General features: G+C 43.7%; 1 protein-coding gene across 11 annotated transcripts in view; it reads left to right on the forward strand.

Annotated features, from left to right (window-relative positions):
- depdc5 (DEP domain containing 5, GATOR1 subcomplex subunit) overlaps nt 1-20,188 on the forward strand; it is a 231,917-nt gene that overhangs the window by 170,599 nt on the left and 41,130 nt on the right. For 9 of the 11 annotated variants that reach the window (XM_068055365.1, XM_068055369.1, XM_068055367.1 and 6 more), the window contains 4 exons: nt 3,040-3,123; nt 5,341-5,473; nt 6,658-6,766; nt 12,703-12,927. In XM_068055365.1, coding sequence (XP_067911466.1) covers nt 3,040-3,123; nt 5,341-5,473; nt 6,658-6,766; nt 12,703-12,927 — 551 coding nt within the window. Of the gene's footprint in view, nt 1-3,039; nt 3,124-5,340; nt 5,474-6,657; nt 6,767-12,702; nt 12,928-19,683; nt 19,950-20,188 lie in introns of all 11 variants that reach the window. The other 2 variants (XR_010977295.1, XM_068055368.1) reach the window with 2 other exon arrangements.

Genomic DNA, 20,188 nt, shown 5'->3' on the forward strand with positions numbered 1-20,188 from the left:
ATTTGCTTTTGCCCAGGGAAGTTCCCGCTGGTCTGGTTTGAACCCGTTTAGGATTGTATATAAATTTCTTTGACAGTACACAGGCTTTTAGATCCTAAACTTGCATCACCTAATCACTGCTACTTACTTAACTTTGTCTTTTCTTCTACACCATATTTTTGTTCTGAACCTTGATGGTTTTCTTAAGAATGAGACTTGGGGTTTCACTTGGGGTTTCTCAACAAAAAATAATGCTCCCTGGAATTTGACCCAGTCCATAGTAAAGATCTAACCCAAACAATGAACATAGTGAGGAGGTTTGCTGCCTCCTTTGGAAGGGCAGAGTGCCCCAGTAGCCCAGTAATCTGAGTCTTCAATTTAAGTCATTTCTCATCCTGCTGTAGTAGTGGCCAACACTAGAGTGTGTAAACTGAAACAGAAACAGAAGATGCTGGAACTGGCAAAGGTTAGAAATGTAATAGGTATTGAGCCAGTGAAAGAGAGGAAGGGGGAGAAAGAGCAAAACGGAAGGTCTGTGATAGGGTGGCGAGCAGGAGATATTAAATGATAAATGGTTTCATGGTACAAAGCCAAGAAAAGAAACAAAAGATGTGTCTGGATGAGGTGTAGATGGCAGGATAGCAGCTATCCGAACACAAAGTAAAGGGATTAAGAAAGAAACAAGGGGGCAGTGTGGGAAATTAAGAAATGTGACAAGTCCAGCAAGAGGTGCTTTCTGAGGCTGGGGCAGAGGCATGTTGTTGGGACAGAACAGAAAGATTGTTTTATGTGGAATTTGATTAGTTTGCACCTGTCCTTGGCGAGCTTAATACCAACACTGGCTGCCTGAAATGGAAAGGGGTCCATTTACCAGAAGGAACATCCATCACCTTGTTTATAAAAGTCCCTTCCTGGTAAAGGCCGGCTGGGGTCTGTAAATGAAACCCGACCCAAGCCGACAGAACCACATCCGACCTGAGCCCGACCCGGCCCAAGTCCTTTCATTTATTTCCCACACCCGACTCAACCCAAGTTAACCTAGCTTCTGTTTTTCACTTTGTTGCTCATCTGCACAAGTTTAAAAAAACTGTAACTAAACAACCTTTCAAGTCTAAAAAGTACATTAACATTGGAGCTATTTACCGGAGGTGGTGATGGAGTGTGTCCGACCCGACCCAAGCCCGAATGCCGGACACGGAAGAGCAACTCGACCCAACCTGAACCCGACACATGTCGTCGGGTCCTGTTGGGTTCGGGTCGGGTAGCCATTCTCTACTTCCTGGGCCACTCTAAAATCACACTAGGTTTTGGAGGACTAAACAGGGCTCTGTTATGTGGTGCACAGCCTCCAGTGGGCTACAAAGGGAGAAAAAGTCTTCGGTTTCAGTAAGGCACTCTCAGCATTAACAACGGTAACGAACAACAAAGTATCACAGATGAGATAAAAGCCAGTTAATCTATTTTTGTAGTGTCAGTTAAGGGATCACTATTAGCCAGGACACTGGTGAACACTTCTGCTCTACTTCAGATTGTGTTACGGGATTGTTTACATCCACCATAACAAATAGATCTGGTTTAACATCTGACCCAAGAGACAGCCCTTCCTCAGTACTGCAGTGAAGTGGAAGCCTAGATTACTAGATTGGGGCTTGAGCTCCAATCCTCAGACTCATGGACAAGAGTGCTACCACCTGCAGTTGAGCCAATTCGAAAACCTAACTATAGATAAACCCCAGTTTCTTTCAGTCCCTTCTGCAAAATTGCATCCAGTTGTCTCTTGAACCTTCTTACACTGCCCACTTGAAACACTACTCTGGAGTGTGAGGGCAGGTCGAGGGAGTTGATGCTTCCAAACACAAGTTACTACATTTTAAAAAAAAATTAAACGCAAGAGTATTTTTTGTAGAAGAGATTTCCATTCTGGATGGCCTTACTGTTTAGCCTTTGCCTGGGGAGCAAAAATGAAGGATAAGACCGGAATAGTTAGCAGATGGAGCTGTATCTTTATTCACCATGGCATTGCACACAGAGCCAAGACTAAATGCAGTCTTTGGGTAAAATATGTTGAAGGGGTGGAATAATTGGACCTGAATATGAAGATTGAAATCAATCCCCATTTCCAAACCATACACTCTGTTCTCATTTTTGTAGTTTCATTATAAATTCTTATTTATAATGGAAATTGCCTATGTAAACTTGTCGGATTATTATTATGCCCTTCTGCCAGTGGAGGTACTGCAGTGTCTTTCCTCTATCACCAAAAACAAGAGCAGCAACAGCATTACCTCCAAGTTACAAACATTTGACTTGGACATACATCATCATTTTTCTATTGTCACTTGGTTAGAATCCTGGAATTCTCCACCTACCATGATGTGGGAGCACCAGGACTACAATGGTTCAAAGAGCAAGGCCTACCATCACTGTCTCAGGGCAGCCAGGGATAGGCAATAAATGCAGCCTTGCCAGTGTCACCCACAGCCCAAGTACGAATTTAAGAAAGTAAACAAGGAAGACCTTGTTTGGATGATGTGAACATCCAGCTGTAACTTGTTTAACGTAGCAATAGGACTATTTGAAGAAATATTGACATCTGCAGCTTAAAAGCTAATGGATTATTTAAGCCTGGGGCCTGTGAAGCAGGCAGTGAGAAAGATTGAACCATAAAATCTTGGGAACCAGGGTAGTCCTGGGCAGAATGGAATTGAAAATTAGTGCTGAAGTGCAGCAAGCGTTTGCAGTCTAAGCTTGTGCAAGTACTGAAGGTTACGAGATGATGTAATAAAGTATTGTACAATGTAAAAACAGAAAGTGCTGGAAATACTCAGCAGGTCAGACAGCATCTGTGGAGAGAGAAGCAGAGTTAACGTTTCAGGTCAGTGACCTTTAATCAGAACTTCCAGCACTTTCTATTTTTATTTCAGATTTCCAGCATCCGCAGTATTTTCCTTTTATATTATTGTACAATGTAACTGTTTAATGTGAATCAATACATTCAGCTCTATTTGTTCACACGTTGAAACACATCAACAGTACTTAATGTGTTTTATTGCTTTGCAGCAACCAGCTGACGTCTGGGATCGCAAATTCACTGACTTCCTCCTCGTCACTAGCAGAAATACTGGAAACGATGAAGCACCCCACGTGAGTCTTTGAATTACCCTGCTTTATCCTATGTGCGTACACACGTCAGGCGTATGTATTTGCAAGCGTGTCTGCACTTGTACAGCTGAGGCTCATGACTTTCTGTCAGTAACATTGTTAAATTTTACCAGAACCTTATAGTAACAAATGTGACCCTATTAGGTGTTGTAATTCAGTTTTAAGGTTACAGTAGATGAATGCAAGGGCTTCATTGGCCTTTCTCAGTGAGAACAAGGATGAAATAATTAGTGATTGGTAATTTAGGAGGAGAGCTAACCTGGTTGAAAGATGCCATCTGTAAACACTGCACTGTTGAATTTGAGAGTGGATTGAGGAGGATTTCCTTTCTTTTGTAGGCCTTGAAATGAGGGCCACACAGTGCTGATCGTTCTTAATGCAAACACAGATCTGGCATAGTTCGCTGTTATTGTTGAAAATGCATCATCAACCAGCAGACGGATAGTGGATCAGCCAGCTTTCGCAGACCAGTTAGAAGTTGCTTAGTGTCGATGAGCTTCGGGTGGTACACTGGACTGCTACTATGGTTTGAAACCAGCCCAGACTAACTGTACCTGTACCTCTTAGTCCAGTTCCTGATAGAAACTGGTCCACAGCACAAAGCAGACCATAATGCAACAACTTTAGTATTGTTATGACCAGGTGAGAAGGGGTCTAGGGGTTCCCTTTCAGCCTTTGTCTGGTTTAACTGTAACTGGGTTTAATTTTAGAAACATCGTGTTTTTAGCTCCCCCCTCAGTGAATCCTTGTTCACTGCTCCAATTGTATTTTCAATTGAAAGAAATCAGACAGGTTTCCTTAGATTTAAACGAGAAAGGTGGAAGTTTATTAATCTTAAACTCTAATCTGGTTAACGACCAAGAATATGCGACATGACCACGCTAGCATGCATATACCATAAACACACACGCACATAGACAGAAAAAGTAGAAAAGAATAAAGGAGAAAAGTTTGAAGCAAATCGGGATTATAATTACAGTCCTTTGAGTTCAGTGTGGAGTCTTTGGTTGACGGCAAGTCCTGCTGTTTGTTGGGGCCCAGTTCATGCTTCAGCTTGTTTTGATGTTTGAGTCTTTTCTCTTTTGAGATTTACGTGTCTTACGTGGGTCCGGTGGCTTGGGAGAATGCGAGAGAGAGACAGCCAGGAGAGAGGCTTCCTTGTTCCAGCTTCAGTTGCAAACTACCTTCTGAATTCATACTGCCCTGTCTCTCATTCAAAAGCCTGGATCAGCCAGTTAGTCATGTGACCAGCTAGTTTAACCAGTCCTGTCTTTATGGATTGTAGCAGTTCGTGGAATGCGCTTCCTTACACCTTCAATGTCTGGTGATCAAAATCCATTTGGGTTAATTGGATCAGGGAGTAATTCTTTTGTCTCTCCAAGCACTGTCTCTTCGTATGCAAATGTTCTTCCAGCCAAGTGTCTGGTGATCTTCAAACAAGTTATTTCTTCACTCCAGCAACTGTTTAAAATCAATGTTCATATGGTGAAATTAATATGCCTCATTCTTGGCAGGTGGGGGTCTGCATGACAGTATAGAAAACGTCCCAAGAGCTTCAGAAGCATTGGGGAAAACAAACATTAAGTCAAAAAAAAATAGATTTAGGAGGTACAACCAAAGGCTTGGGGATAACCCCCACCCAAAGAGGTGGGGGTTAAGAAGGAAGTTGAAGGTAATTATACAGCGAGAGGGCCCCTTTTTGTTTGTACAGAAAAATCTATTTACTCTGTAGCTGTCCCATTTGAGCAGTTTCAGATGTTCAGCAGCTCCTTGTCTTTGGCAAGAGATAATGCCTCGGATAAACCATTTATCATTCTCAAGGGATTTGATGTTTTCTAGCTCTGTGCTCACAGTCTGAACTTTACCTTTCTTGGAAAGTGGGTAAAGGTGGCTGGGAGCAAGTTTGATTTAAGGGAATGGGTAGCAGATCCATTAAACTCCAAATTATTCGGAATCAAGTCGAGGATAGTGGAAAGGTCACTTTAAAATGCACGATTATTCCATGTGTTAATGAACTTGCAGGTTAGTGATGGATTGCTTTGGTGTGTTTTGTAAATGTGCCTGATCTCGGGTTTGCTATTTGTGTAATCAGTTAATCAGACAATTTGCAAACTAGACTTTTGGTAAAATTTTTTTCAATTTTAATCTTTATTGTTTAAATATGGAATCTAATACTTTCTGTTTGTTCTCCACTCCCAGTACTGGTATTCAGCTGCTTCCAGAACAGAGGGGGCTACACCCGAATTGTTTCATCAGTGCAGAGGTGGTCCACTGGCTTATCAGCAACGTTGAAGGTGTTCAGACTCAGCCCATGGCCATCGACATCATGCAGGTAGAGTGCACAGGCAGCACGGCCGTCATACCGTGCCCCTGCCTTATAGTTTATTTTGGGCGATTTGAAGGCCCTGGTTGTGTTGAGTCAGCTGACCTCAGCCATGCAGCTGCGTGGTCCTACAATTGGCCTCAGTGCTCCCTAGTTTGAGAAGAGAAAACTCAACCAAGGTCCAAGCTCCATAGTCACTATCCTGTAACACCTTGCGTGTCTGTATGGGCAGGAGATGGGATCTGGCTTGGCTTTTCACCCTTGGTCAAGTAGCCAAGTTCTTATTAAGAATGAGTACTAGGGCGAAATGCCAAAGGGTAAATGTCACCCGTTGAGGTGTCCCCAGAAAAGTCAGCACCTTGGAAAGGGGGGGGGGAGAATTGAATAATAACCAGAAACTGCACTTTTACTGAAAACTGCAATGAGATGCAAATATCACCAACCAAATGTGTGAATTAATGTTTGTACTGGTTTTTAAGAAGACTTGGGGGAAATGTAAGTAGTCTACATCAGCAGTGCAAAATAGGCTCAAATCAAATCAGCATCCAGTTTTTACATACTTTTCCATTGACTTCAAAAAGCAGGCACAGTGTAAAATGGACTGTCAATTCACACTGCTGAATTAAACTAGTTTTTACCCCTTTAAATCACTCCACCTTATTTTAAAATTCTTTTGTGTTTCATTTTTAAAATACAGATTTTCATCACACCCAACTTTATGTTTTTATTTTGAAAATTCCCTTAGTTTTGAAACTACTTATTTTTCCAAGATTGGTCCCTTGTAACAGCAGGCTGCTTTTTAATTTCCACCAACTTTTGCAAATCTGGGCTTTTAAAAACTTTTTGGAACACTGTTGATAAAATCTCCCCTCCTTGTCCCTCCCCCATACTCCCCACTTCCTGTTGCTCCAGCGTCTCTGCCAAGCCAGACATTAAGAGGCCCAGAGGAGTGGGCTGGGCTGCCCACCTGGTTTCTTTCCATGTATCGTGAGATGCAGCTTCTCCCAAAGACCCAGCTCAGAGCTGAAACTCCTGGTGTTAGTGATCCTGTGAGTGGTGATGGCTCCACCCTATGGTACACCATGTTGATATAGACACTTGCATCCCTGGGCTGTGCTAGGTTTGCTGGTCCTAGCAGAGACTTGCTGCAGTGTCATAAAATTGATCATTCCTTTGTGTGTATCTTTATGCAGAAAATGCTGGACGAGCAGCTCATCGTCCATGCTTTTGGGGAATCTATGCGGGCGTTTGTGTATGGTTTCTACCTGTACAGGCTCGTCACAGACAAAGACACAGAGAAAGGTAAAGGTGTGCTAGCTTATTGTTGAGACCTCTGCTTAAAGAATGATAGAACTTGTATTCCTCTAGACTCTTTCACATTCCCCCATCCCGCGTCTCTGCTTCTCGCTAAGTTGTGTGTTCTCTTCTCCTGTAAGGAGAGTAAGCAGGGAGGTGTGAGTGCTGGTAATGGCTTGTGTGCAGAGGAGGGAAGGACGCCATTTGTGGAGGGTCACTGTGAGGCATGGCTGTGAGAGGGCAATCGCCTGAGAGTGAGAGCATTGGCTGCTCTGATGGGGATCATAGAATCAAGAAATTTACAGTGTGGAAGGAGGCCATTTGACCTGTTGTGTCCGTGCGTCCGGCAAGTAGCCATCCAGCCTAATCCCACCTTCCATCTCTTGGTCCATAGCTTTGTAGGTTACGGCACTTCAAGTGCATATCCAAGTACTTTTTAAATGTCATGAGGGTTTCTGCCTCTACCACCTTTTCAGGCAGTGAGTTCCAGACCCTCATCACCCTCTGGGTGAAAACATTTCCCCTCTAATCCCGTCTAAACCTCCTACTCTTAACCCTAAATCTCTACTTCCTGGTTATGAACCCCTCAATCATAGGGAATAGGGCCTTCCTATCCACTCTATCTATACCCTTCAATAAGGTCTCCCGTCCAAAGAAAACAACCTTAGCCTATCCAATCTTTCCTTGTGACGAACATTCTCCAGTCAAGGCAATATCCTTTCAAATCTCTGTACCCTGTCTTGTGCAATCACATCTTTCCAGTGATCAGAACTGGATGCAGTACTCCAGCTGTGACCTAACTAGTGTTTTATACAGTTCCAGTACAACCGCCCTGCTCTTATGTTCTATGCTTCGGCTAATAAAGGCAAATATCTCCTATGCCTTCTTGACCACCTTATATACCTGACCAGCCACCTTCAGGGATCTGTGGACATGCCATCCAAAGTCCCTCTGTTCCTCTACACTTTTCAATATCCTACCATTTATTGTATATTCCATTGCCTTTGTTAATTTTCTCCGGATTGAACTCCATTTGCCACTGTCCCACCCACCTGACTGGTCCATTAATATCTTCCTGCAGTCTGCACTTTCTTCTTCATTATGAACGCAGACATTTAAGTCCAGATCGTTTATATATACAACAAAAACTAGGGGCCTAGTACTGAGCCCTGTGGAACCCCACTGGAAACAGCTTCCAGTCAAGAAAACACCCATCGACCATTACCCTTTGCTTCCTGCCTCTGAGCCAATTTTGGATCCAACTTGCCACTTTGCAGAGGGACCTTTTACTTTTGTGACCAATCTGTCATGTGGGACCTTATCAAAAGCTTTGCTAAAATTCATATAGACTACATCAAATGCACTACCCTCATTGACCCTCCTCATTACCTCCTCAAAAAATCCAATCATGTTTGTCATACATAACCTTCCCTGAATAAATCTGTGCTGAATGTCTTTGACTAATCCGTGTCTTTCTAATTGAAGATTTATCCTGTTCCTCGGAATTTTTTCCAATATTCTTCCCACCACCAAGGTTAGGCTGACTGCCCTTAATTACTCAGTCTTTCTCCCTTTTTAAACAATGGTACAATGATCACTGTCCTCCAGTCCTCTGGCACCACACCTGTAGCTGGAGAGGATTGGATAATGATGATCAGAGCCTCTGCTATTTCTTTTCTTGTTTCCCTCAATAGCCTAGGACACATTTCATCCAGGCTTGTGGATTTATCCACTTTGAAAGATGTTAAATCCCTAATGTTCCCTCTCTTACTATGTTAATTTCATTAATATTTCACACTGCTTCTCTCTCTGATTACAATGTCTGTATCGTTCCCTCTCTTCTGTGAAAACAAATGCCAAGTATTCATGAAGAACCACACCAACATCATCTGCCTCCACACACAGATTACCATAATGGGGCGGCGCAGTGGTTAGCATCGCAGCCTCACAGCTCCAGCGACCCAGGTTGGATTCTGGGTACTGCCTGTGCGGAGTTTGCAAGTTCTCCTTGTGACTGTGTGGGTTTTCGCCGGGTGCTCCGGTTTCCTCCCACAGCCAAAGACTTGCAGGTTGATTGGTAAATTGGCCATTATAAATTGCCCCTAGTATAGGTAGGTGGTAGGGGAATTGAGGGAAGGTGGGGATGTGAGAGGGTAATGGGATTAATGTCGGATTAGTATAAATGGGTGGTTGATCGTCGGCACAGACTCGGTGGGCCGAAGGGCCTGTTTCAGTGCTGTATCTCTAAATAAATAAATAATGGCCTCTAATAGGCCCTACTCTTTTGTTTTTAGTTATCCTCTTGCTCTTTATGTATTTATAAAAAAAACTATGGGTTTTCCTTGATTTTACTTGCCAATATTTTTTCATGCCCTTTCTTTGCTCTCCTAATTTCCTTTTTAATTTCACCCCTACACTTTTTATACTCTAGGTTTTCTGCAGTATTGAGACCTCCGTATCTGTCATAAGCTTTCTTTTTTCTTTATCCTCTCCTTCAAGTCCCTTAACACCGAGGGGGCTCTGGATTTGTTAGTCCTACCCTTTTTCTTTAAGAGAACATACTTACTCTGAACCCCCGCTATCTCTTCTTGAATGTCTCCCATTGAACTGGCACTGAAGAACCTTCAGGTAACTGTTTCCAGTCCACTTTAGCTAAATCACATTTCAGTTTAGTAAAATTAGCTTTTTCCCATTTGAGAACTTTTATTCCTGGTCTGTCTTTGTTCGTTTCCATAACTACCCTAAATCTGACTGGATTATGATCACTTCCACCAAAATGCTTCCCAACTGATACCCCTTCCAACTGCCCAGCTTCATTCCCTAAAACTAAATCCAGAACTTCCTCCTGTCTTATTGGGCTTCCTATGTACTGGCTAAAACGTTCTCCTGAATGCATTTTAAGAATTCTGCTCCCTCTGTGCCTTTCACACTAATTCTATCCCAGATAAATTTCAGGTAGTTGAAATCCCCCACTATTACTGCCCTGATGTCTTTGCACTTCTCAGAGATTTGCCTACTTATTTGCTCTTCTGTTTCCTCTGACTGTTTGGGGGGTCTATAGTACGCTTCCAGTTTTGTAATTGCCCCCTTTTTGTTCTTCAATTCAACCCATATGGCCTCATTTGATGATCCTTCTACCATATCATCCCACCTCATAGCTGTAATTGTTTCTTCAATCAATATTGCGACCTCCCCCCTCCTTTTTTTATCTGCCTCTCTATCTCGACTGAAAACCCTGTAACCAGGAATGTTGAGCTGCCATTCCTGCCCTTCTTTCAGCCATGTCTATAATATTATACTCCCCTGTGTCAATCTGTGCTTTCGGCTCATCTGCCTAATTCCCTAGACTTCTTGCATTTAGCATTGCCGAACTCCCTTGCTATCTATTTTCTAGCCTTTGTTTATTCTGCCTTCCAAACACGCCTATTAATTTTCTGCCTTCCATTTCCAACTTTTCTTCGCACCCTTCTGAATCTACTCTCAGGTTCCCACCTCCCTACCAAGCTGGTTTAAATCCTCCCAACAGCAAAACCCCCTGTGAGGATACTGGCCCTGGCCCTGTTGAGGTGTAAACCATCCAGTTTGTATAGGTCCCACCTTCCCCAGAAGCAGTCTCAATTCCTAGAGAATCTAAAACGCTCCCTCTTGCACTATGTCTTCAGCCACATCTTCATCAGCTCTGTCTTCTTATTTCTGTACTCAGCAGCACGTGGACGTAATCTTCAGATTACTACCTTTAAAGTCCTGCTTTTCATTCTCTCTCTTGTAGCTCCCTAAACTCTGCCTGTAGGACCTCATCCCTCTTTCTGCCTATGTCATTGGTGCTCATATGGACCATGACCTCTGGCTGTTCACCCTCCCCCCCACCCCCAGAATGTCCTGCAGCCGCTCAGTAACAGCACCAGGGAGGCAATATACCATCCTGGAGTCATGTCTGCAGCTGCAAAAGCACTTGTCTCTTCCCCTCACTGTCGAATCCCTCATCACTATTCCTCTTCTGCTCTTCTTCCTTTCTCTCCTGTGCAGCTGAGCCACCCATGGTGCCGTGGACTTGGGTCTGCCTGCACTGTCACCAGTATTCCGAACTGAATACTGGTTGGAGAGCAAGATGCACTCATGGGATCCCTGTCCTTCCTGCCTGGTCCTCCTTGTCCTTCTGGCAGTCACCCATTCCCTATCTGCCTGCAGAGAGAGGAATGAATGGAGCTGCATGGTATGTTGTCCTGAGGCATGCTGTGTAGGAGAATGCTGGGCCATTCAGAGTGTGAGGCCTAGCACCTGGAAAGTGTTACACCACTCACTTGTCATGCCTTACTGAGGTCCTGGATCCTCTTGGTGCACAGTCTCGAGGTTGGTGGGAACACACTCTGGCTTATGACTTCCTCGGCTACTTCCATTCATGCCTGCTTGGTTGGAGAAGCTGTCCTCCTCCTTCCATCCTTGAGAGAACTCACCTCACCTGCAGCTCTTCTCTCTGGACGTCCAGCTAAGAGTGGGAGACCTGGGGCCCTGCCTTCCCAGGTCTCCTCACCATTCCTGTGGGTGCTGCAGCCTGAAAAATCCAAGTGCTGCCGAGCTTTTCTGAAACATGCCGTGGTCCCTTTAATTTGAAATCCTCTGACAAAATGGCCGTATCATTTTACCTGCCCCCTAATTGGTCCAGAATCCTGGAGGCAAGTTCTTAATTGATTTGCTCTGGTAAAGAGCAACCGGAAGGCCCACTAATCGGGAGGTTGGGTTCACAACCTGAAAATGGTCCCATCAATGCACCAAAGACTAAGGTGGTAAGGTTCCGCCCTCGTAGTCTGCATTACTCCATATTGCGCAAATTAGCTGGTGTGTTTCTTACATTACAACAGTGACTATTCTTCAGAAATACTTCTTTGGCTGTAAAGTGCTTTGGGACAGCCTAAGATTGTGAAAGGCCCTATAAATGTAAGACTTTCTTTACTCCAGGTTTACTCAATCGATCCACTGAGCCAACTGTTAGAAAGGGCTTTTCTAAAAGCTGACCTCTTTGGGTAATCAGAGGGTTAGCTGGGCTAGTATTTTCATTAAGAATCAGCTGCGATGTGATGATTTTTTTTGCATTGGAAAATCCAAGGTGCAAGTCCAAAACCCAACCCGCAGGGGAGCGCAGAACTGCTCTTGTCTGAGTGTGTCCATGTACCCTGTATCTGTGCAGACCTGATGGTATTGATTAAATGTGACCCGGGATGATTATTTGTAACTACAACAATACTTGAGGCTTGATCCTGGCCTGGGTTTGTAGATTTTGCCTCTGGAACAGTCAGATGTGATGCTGTTGGTCAACCTTGGTTACTTGATTGACCTTTTTCATCACGCAGTCTTGGTGCGGAGGGGATTATGATCTTGCCTTTATCAGTATGATTTTGTGTCTGTCAATTTCCAAATGCTTGTTGGTATTGCCACAAGACTGGATGTGTTTTTATTGTGTTTGGGAGATGTTGATACCTGATGTTTCTTTTCCCTTTATTCTGGATTGCTGTTGGCGCTTTTTTATGATGTATGGTGGGACTTAGTAAAATTATGTCAGCTTTGATTCAGTGAGTAGCACTCTTGCTTCTGAGTCATGAGTTCAAGTTGCACTCTAACAGCTTGAGCACAAACATCCAGACTGACACTCCAGTCCATTGCTGAGGGAGTGCTGCACTGCTCAGAGGCGCCATCCTTCAAATGCGATGTTAAGTTGAGGTCCCGGCTGCCCTTACAGATAGATGTAAAGAGATCCCATGGCATGTTTGTTTGTTTCTTTCTATTTGGATAAAGTCTCATACTTTATATTTTTATGGGGTATTTTTGACTGTTGCCTCAGGCGATGTAATGTTAATTGAGAGAATGACTAATTCCTGATTCCTCCATCCAGTGTCTGCTCACTAAACTGCTTCAACGTGACTTTCTTCCCATCCTCCTATTTGCAGGAAATATGCAGTCTTCCACTATCTGGTATACCTCGACGATGGATGACCTGGCTGCATTCCAGCGCAAGTGGTTTGAGGTGGCTTTCCTCACAGAAGAGCGGCTTCACATTGACATTCCTGCCTTCCTGTTACCATGGTTACCCAGTAGGCCAGCGTCCTATGCAAGTAGGCACAGTTCCTTCAGCCGCAGTTTTGGAGGACGAAGTCAAGCTGCTGCCTTACTAGGTAGATGCACACCACAGGCAGCGGGGGACGGTCTCCAAGGGAATGAGTTCATGTGGACAGCAGCCATTCGCCTCCTCCCATTCTCTACATCAGCTGCTCAGATTCTTTATTTGTATGTATTCATCTATTCTGTATCTGCTTCACAAGGCAGAAATCCCTTGTTTCACATAGCTACCTGAATCTAGAACCCACGCAGCCTGGATCAGTTTTTAATGTGCATAGTGACCTCACATACAAGGCAACATTTGAAATACATAAGATGCTTGGTTTGTTTAAAGAGGGAGAAAGGCTCAGGGAAGTGCTATACTTTCTGCTCAAATTATACCTCCCATCCCCATCACCTCTATCTCAGAAATAAAATACTAACCTTACAGAAATACACCCTTTTAGCTTTCCTTCCCTTCTCTGCTGCTCTCTGTTAGAACAAGTGCTGCCTACATCTCAGATTTCAAAGAGGACAGAGCCTATAAACTTCAAACCAGGGCCGCAGACTGTAGATGAGCCAGGTTATCATGTGCATACTCAACCAGTATGAAGCAGGGTTTTCTATCATCACTACATCAGCTGCCAGAACAGGCCAAAGTTCTTACTCCCATTGAAATGAAATCCTGCTGCTTCCTCCCCATACTTTAATTGACTGCAGTGGCTGGGAAGGAAGAAGTTGCTTTGAACAGAAAATACCAGACTCTTCCCCAAGACTTTCCTTCGCATTTAATGGAATCAAGCATCTTGTATTCACTTTGTAATGAAAGCATCAACATTAACTATGCTTTTTTAAATTCATTCTCAGGATATGGGCATTGCTGGCAAGGCCAGCATATGATGCCATCCATGGCTGCCCTGAGAAGGTGACGGTGGGCTGCTGCCTTGAACCGCTGCAGTCTACGTAGCAGCTTGAAGCAACTGAGAGCTTTGCTCAGCCCCTTCAGAGGGCAGTTAAAAGTCAGCCATATTGTAGTGGGTCTGCAGTCACATCGAAGCCAGGCCCGGTATGGACAGCAGTTTCCTTCCCAAAGAACATTAATGAACCAGTAGGTTTTTACCATAATCTGAGAGCTTGATTGTTAAACTGATACCAGCTTTTTATTTAAGATTTTTTAAAACTGAATTCAAATTCTCAAACTGCCATGGTGGGAAATGAACTCAAGTTCTTTGACATATTAGTCCAAATCTCTGTATTTCTAGTTAATAACATAATCACAGCACTACTGCACAGTATAGAAAAACTGAGCCAGGTTGATGTGGGCTGCACCCTACTTTCAGGATTAGAGCTGAGGTCACTTTGATGGGCTGTACTAAGCACAGTGTTTTCAATGATCTATCTTGATGCATTGTTGTTAATGATGGATTATATTAGACACCATTGATCTGTCAGTCTCAGAGGTCCATAGTATGGTTGTTATAGAAATGGGAAAATGTCATACTGGTACAGCTCTGAAATTGGGACTAATTCATGAGCTTAGGACAGTGTTGAGGTTTAACCCTTAAACTACCAGCAGGGATAGGAAAACAAGAGCTTTCAGTTCATTTTCAGCTCATGCATTGTGATATTAGATCAAACACTAATATAACAGTTTAAAGCCGCACAAAATTTCATGAGAATTGTTAATACACATCCTAAAAATTTAAATTCAACATTTAAAAATAATTTAAAATTAATTTTTATAGTCTCAGCCTGCCTTCCCTATTGCTCCCCCTCTGTTTTTCTCTTAGACCATTTTTCTATCCAGTTTGATCCTATCATTCTCATTAAAGTTTGGATATGGGAGCAACTTTGAAGCAAGTGGCCTTTCACTGATTGAGGCACAGTGTGAGGAGAGGCCTAAACCTGGGAGAGCTTCTGCCTCAAGGGCCCAGGTGCATCTGGATAATAAAACTCATCCATGGTGCAGAAAGCATTATTCAAATATATTTTTTAAAACAATTAATATTGCCATGATTGAGTCAGGCAAAGTGTTGGAAGCGGTGGTTTTAATTTACAAAGTCTTGGAGGTCATTACTGAAACTACAGCAAATGGAGTCTCCCGAGTACAGCAGGCTTATTTCTCCAGAAAAATATAGAGGGCTGACATTTATGGGCCACCTGAGACAGGTTTGGAGATGAGGTGGGCCATAGAATTGCAGGGAGAGGGGGGAAGCGGAGGGCCCACTGCCTCCCCATTGTAGCACACTTTTTTTCAGGGATGGGTTAGGCCGACGATGGCCTTCCTGCCCAGAAGCCAACTGAGGCTCTTAAGAGGCCTATTAACAGCCACTTTAAGGGCCTCTTACCCGCACCCCCCCCTCCCCCCCTCCCCCCCCCCCCCCCCCCCGGCATTAAGCCAGCAACGGAGGGGAGGGCATCCGCCTTACAGGAGATTGCCCAGTAAAACGATGGCAATCTATGGCCCATGGAGGGCCCTTGCCAACAAATAAAACACTTCCCTGTACTGCCCTCCCCCATACTCAACGCCCACCCTCCCCCTTACCTGAGGTCCAGGTCTCCATCCCTGGGCCTGGGTCCAAGGCCTCTGCTGTACTGGCAGTGGCCACCACTCCCAGTGGAGCTGCCAGGACTACAGAGCTGCTAGCCCTGTGATTGGCTAGCAGCTTTTGGAGGCGGGATCCCTGCGCTGGGCTGTTAATTGGCTCGGTGATATAGACTTGTTACAGGTGAGGCTTCAAGTGGCCGAGGCAGAATTCCTTTTCGGCCCGTGCTGGAAGCCCTGCCGTGGGCATAAAATCAGTCGCAGTGAATTACAGTAGAATGGTCTTCAGTTGAATGTCGGGAATTACCCAATCATCTGCATTCTGACTGGGACTTGTGTTGTCTGAAGAAAGTGAGCCAGGATATAACTTGAGGCTGGTTGAGGATAGATAACTATCCAGAACCCTAAAACCAGGCCCTTGAACTCATCACAGTGAGGTATGTGATAGAGCCTGTAATTCAGAAACGAAGGTGCTGCTTCTTCAGCTAAACAAGGATTGCCTGTTGAAACAGACATTACAGAATTGACAAACTTCTTCTGCCAATTTCTGATCAGTAAGCTTTACTAACCATGAGCACACAAGAAATGCTTATTGTGACAAAACACTGCATTGTTTCCATGATGGTGTATTCTACAGCTGCTGAAATCCATTGTAGCTGTTTGATACCAAGCTTTCAAACTAATGTAATGTATCCATTCTCTTTTCTGGCTCCTGGTTAGTAGCTAATATCCATTAAGCTTTTGCAAAATCTAACATGTCCACATGATCTCATTGGTTCCGCTCTTGGATGTCGTTGGCTGATTCCCTACGCCGAGCCTGTGATGTGGAACTGCATGTACAATGGAGCTGAGGAACAAGCTCAAACTCCCCATGATCTAAAACCCCTGTCTCCCAGTAATCTGTCCCTTAGATTATCCTGCATGATTCCTTCCTCCTTCCCTCCTTAGTGTGGTAAATTTGGGGTGCGTTGATGTGAAATGATGTGGAAGATCTTGAGAGATAGGGTTCCCCTTATATGGTGCTAAGCCATGTAGGCCTGGAAGGTCCCATCCCTCTCTGTATTGAGATTGCTGGTTTTGGCAGCTGTGGGGATTGGATACAACACCCCACTGGGCATTGAAAAGGGTAAAATAAAACAAACTCCCCATTACTGATCACCATCCAATGACCTATGCTGGAAGGTGTGGGTGTTTGGTGAAAACAGAATCAGACTTATTTGCAATGCCCTTCACAGCCAAGCAAGCTGTCATACCAACTGCCTAGAAGGGCCATGTGTCAGAGGTTTGCAAAGCGCCTGTTGACATTTGTCACCATGTTATTGCTTTCTGTAAAAGGGGGAAAGGAATTGGAGAGGGAAATATGTTCAGTGATTGCTATTGTAATATTGTTCATTCAGTGTTTTCATTTTCATCAGCGCTGTTTGATCTGTGTGTTGATGTGATATTTTTCTTTATGTCCCTCTTTGTGTTGGTTTTCTTCCCTCCCCTCGGTTTTCCACACCCCACATGTCATTTACAGGTGGAACCACATCTTGGTGAATGCTAGAGTGCTGCTTAGAGACCAACTCTCCTGCTTTTCCTTCCCTATACCTAATGTGCAGAAATACCCAGCCCCTGTAATGATGTCTGAGGTCAGCAGATCTGTGGGAGGGGAGGGGAGGGCAGGGTACATGAGCACAGACCTATTTGTCACTGCTCTGTTGTGTACTGTTTATTTTGAACCCTGCAGAATTGCAGTGATTGTCTAACATCAGCATATTACATTTTTAAAGCTGAGGACACTGTTTGACTGAAAGGTTGACCCATTCCACAGTTACAGACCTGGTAATCTGGAAGGTCATGTCTGGTGTTCCTGTGGAAAAAAAAAAGTAAAATTCTTCTAATTTCACCAGGCAGTAGAAAGAATGACACAGAATACTCAAAGGTGAACATTCATTGGGGGGCTGGTGGCATATGGTAATGTCACTGGATTAGTAATCCAGAGACACGGGCTAATACTAATTAATAAAAATCTGGAATTGAAAGCTAGTCTCAGTAATAGTGGTAGAATCCCATCTGGTTCACTAATGTCCTTTTGGGAAGGAAATCTGCGGTCTGGCCACCATGTGACTCCAGATCCTCTGCCCTCTGAAATGGCTTAGCAAGCCAAGAGCAATTAAGGATGGGCAACAAATGCTGGCCTTGCCAGCGATGCCCGTATTCCATAAAAGAATAAATAAAATAGGGTGTTCAGACGTCTTCAATTGGGGGAAAATTCCCAGCGTCAATGGGTTACTGTTGAGAATTTGCATTTTTTTGCTTTTAGAAGCTAAAATATATTGTTTAACGTTTTCCCTCTGAGGAAATGAAGATCGTGATACTTGTAGGGGAGGGTAAAATAAAAGAGAGGGTAGCATTCAGGGACTCACCCAGTCCAGGTTTCCCTTTCTGAAATTCACCACAAAGTACCAGTTCCACGTAAATAAAAAAAGAAATTGTTGAAAATACTCAGCAGGTCTGGCAGCATCACTGAAGAGAGAAACAGAGTTAATATTTCAGGTTGACGACCTTTCATCAGAACAGTTCAGATTTCCAGCATCTGTAATATTTTGCTTTTGCATTAGTTCCACTGAATTACTTTACAGAGCATGATCTATTCTAAGAGAGACTAACCTTTATATAGACTTTGCATCCCACTTTTGTAATGTGGGAAACACAGCAGCTATTTGCACATAAGAAGGTCCCACAAACAGCAATGTGATAATGACACAGATAATCTGTTTTTAGATGTTGGTTGAGGGAGAATTCCCCTGCTCTTCTTTGAAATAGTGCCATGGGATTGTTCTGGTCCATCTGAGAGGGTAGACAACAACAACTGTCATTTATGTGGCATCTTTGATGTTGTAAAACATCCCAAGGTGCCTTAGTTTAACATCTGAGAAACTGTTGTTTCTTTGAAAGTGACTCCGTTTGCTACAGATGTAAATCCCACTCCACTTGGTCCGAGTCAAGTTGCACTTGGAGTCTGCAATGTTTCCCAGGAGAGTGGGATTAAAACGTCAGAGGAAAGTTGCACTTCATTGGTCCCAAGGCGGTGGTCTGGGAGTTGGTCATGTACTATGAGTTCCAGATAAAGGCATCAGGCTAGTTAGGTCAAAGAAAAGGATAAAACTTACTGTCAATAAAAAAGAACTTAATGTAAAAAATTGTTCTATATCTGCGTGGCAGCACAGGCTGTATGTGTTCCTGAGACTGGAATACCACAAGAACACAAAAAACATTGTACAAATTCCAAGAGTGGAGGAAGAGAAAGTTGCTCTGATTGTTGTTTGTAGGAGTTAGTGTGAAAGGGAGCTATATGTCAATCATTGATTTCTAGAGTTTCTTTTGAGCTTCCAGGTCTCAGTAGCACATTGAGCTTTCTTCCCTTTGTAGAATTGTTAAAACTCAGCTCAGACTAATGGAGTGAAGCACCTAGTGGGTGAAGGCAGTGCCTCGTATAAACTACACCATACTGGCCAGAAGCTCCCTGAACTGTGCTGAATAAGCTGATCTTGGGCAGGACTCTGCAGTTGGCTCCGTGTTCTTAGATTGAGGAGAAGCCATCAGGGTGTTGCCACTTTTGGTCACTAGCAGATTCACCTGCTGCATTGGATGAGGACAGGATGGAATCCACCCCCACTGCCACCCCCATCATGGTAGTAGAACAGCATGCCACGCTTGCAGTCTAGACTACACATAAAGAATAACCGACAGGCCCCAGACCTGTAGCTATCAAGAGTCAGCACCATGATAGGAAGGGAGAGAACTGGAAATCCAAGTAAGAGAAGCAGCATCCGTTATAGCTGTTGGAAAGTGTCCTCGGAATTAAAGCCTGATCTGTAGAGAGTCAATACCCAATGAGGTGAAGCTCACAGTACAAAATGTCTCTTACAATTTACAGCTGCTACAACAAAAAGCAATTTCATGCAGCTGTGATGTGTTTACTGGAGAGATAATGATAGCTTCCATTATCTCTTTATTCTGTGTTGTCCCCAGTAATTATCTGTACCGTGCTACAAAACCCTGTCTGGTTCTTGCTTTATTTCCTAAGCTGTTTTTCTTCCTTTGCCTTTTTCTTCTGATTATCTCCCATAGAGCATCTCACTCCTGGCTGAGCAATCTGGCCTCGGCCTTCTGCCAATGAGGATCCAACTCTCAGCACAAGGCAACAATTCTGGATTTATGTGTTCTCTGTTGAATAGCAATTTGTGACATTTTACTGTGTTAAAAGTGAGTTATAAATGCAAGTTGTTGTTTTCTGCTCCAGATTCAAGTCTGAGACAGATACCTGCTTGGGTTCAGTGGTGTTGTCTCCCGGATGTGATCTTGCTCTGATGGGAGTTGACTCATGCAGCCCTATATCTACTTGAAATAGTAATATAACCCAGGAATGCCACAGCAGCACCCACTTGCTGTCTGGACCAGATACTTGGGTCTTGTGCACATTTGTTTCTTGAATCTCTCCGAAGACGGAGGAGTTAACACTTGATCAGATTTGATTTGGATCAGAGAGCTGCTTTATTCCAAAGTAAGGTAAATCACACAGGGCAAACAGGTATGATTAGAGTTACATATTTCAAATGATGCAAGCACATGCGATGCCACTCCCAGTCTGGTGTTCCTTAGTTTAAGCAAAATAATCCCTCTGTGTCCTGTCCTACTGCCAAAGTAGAACCACTCTATATACCCTCTCATAGGCTAGTAGCGGACAAAAGGACAGTGTTGTCTTTTCAAATACCCAGACAAATTAGAGAGTCCCTTATTGTTTAGAT

This window comes from Heterodontus francisci, chromosome 23 (genome assembly GCF_036365525.1).
Source record: "Heterodontus francisci isolate sHetFra1 chromosome 23, sHetFra1.hap1, whole genome shotgun sequence".
Taxonomy (NCBI): Eukaryota; Metazoa; Chordata; class Chondrichthyes; order Heterodontiformes; family Heterodontidae; genus Heterodontus; species Heterodontus francisci.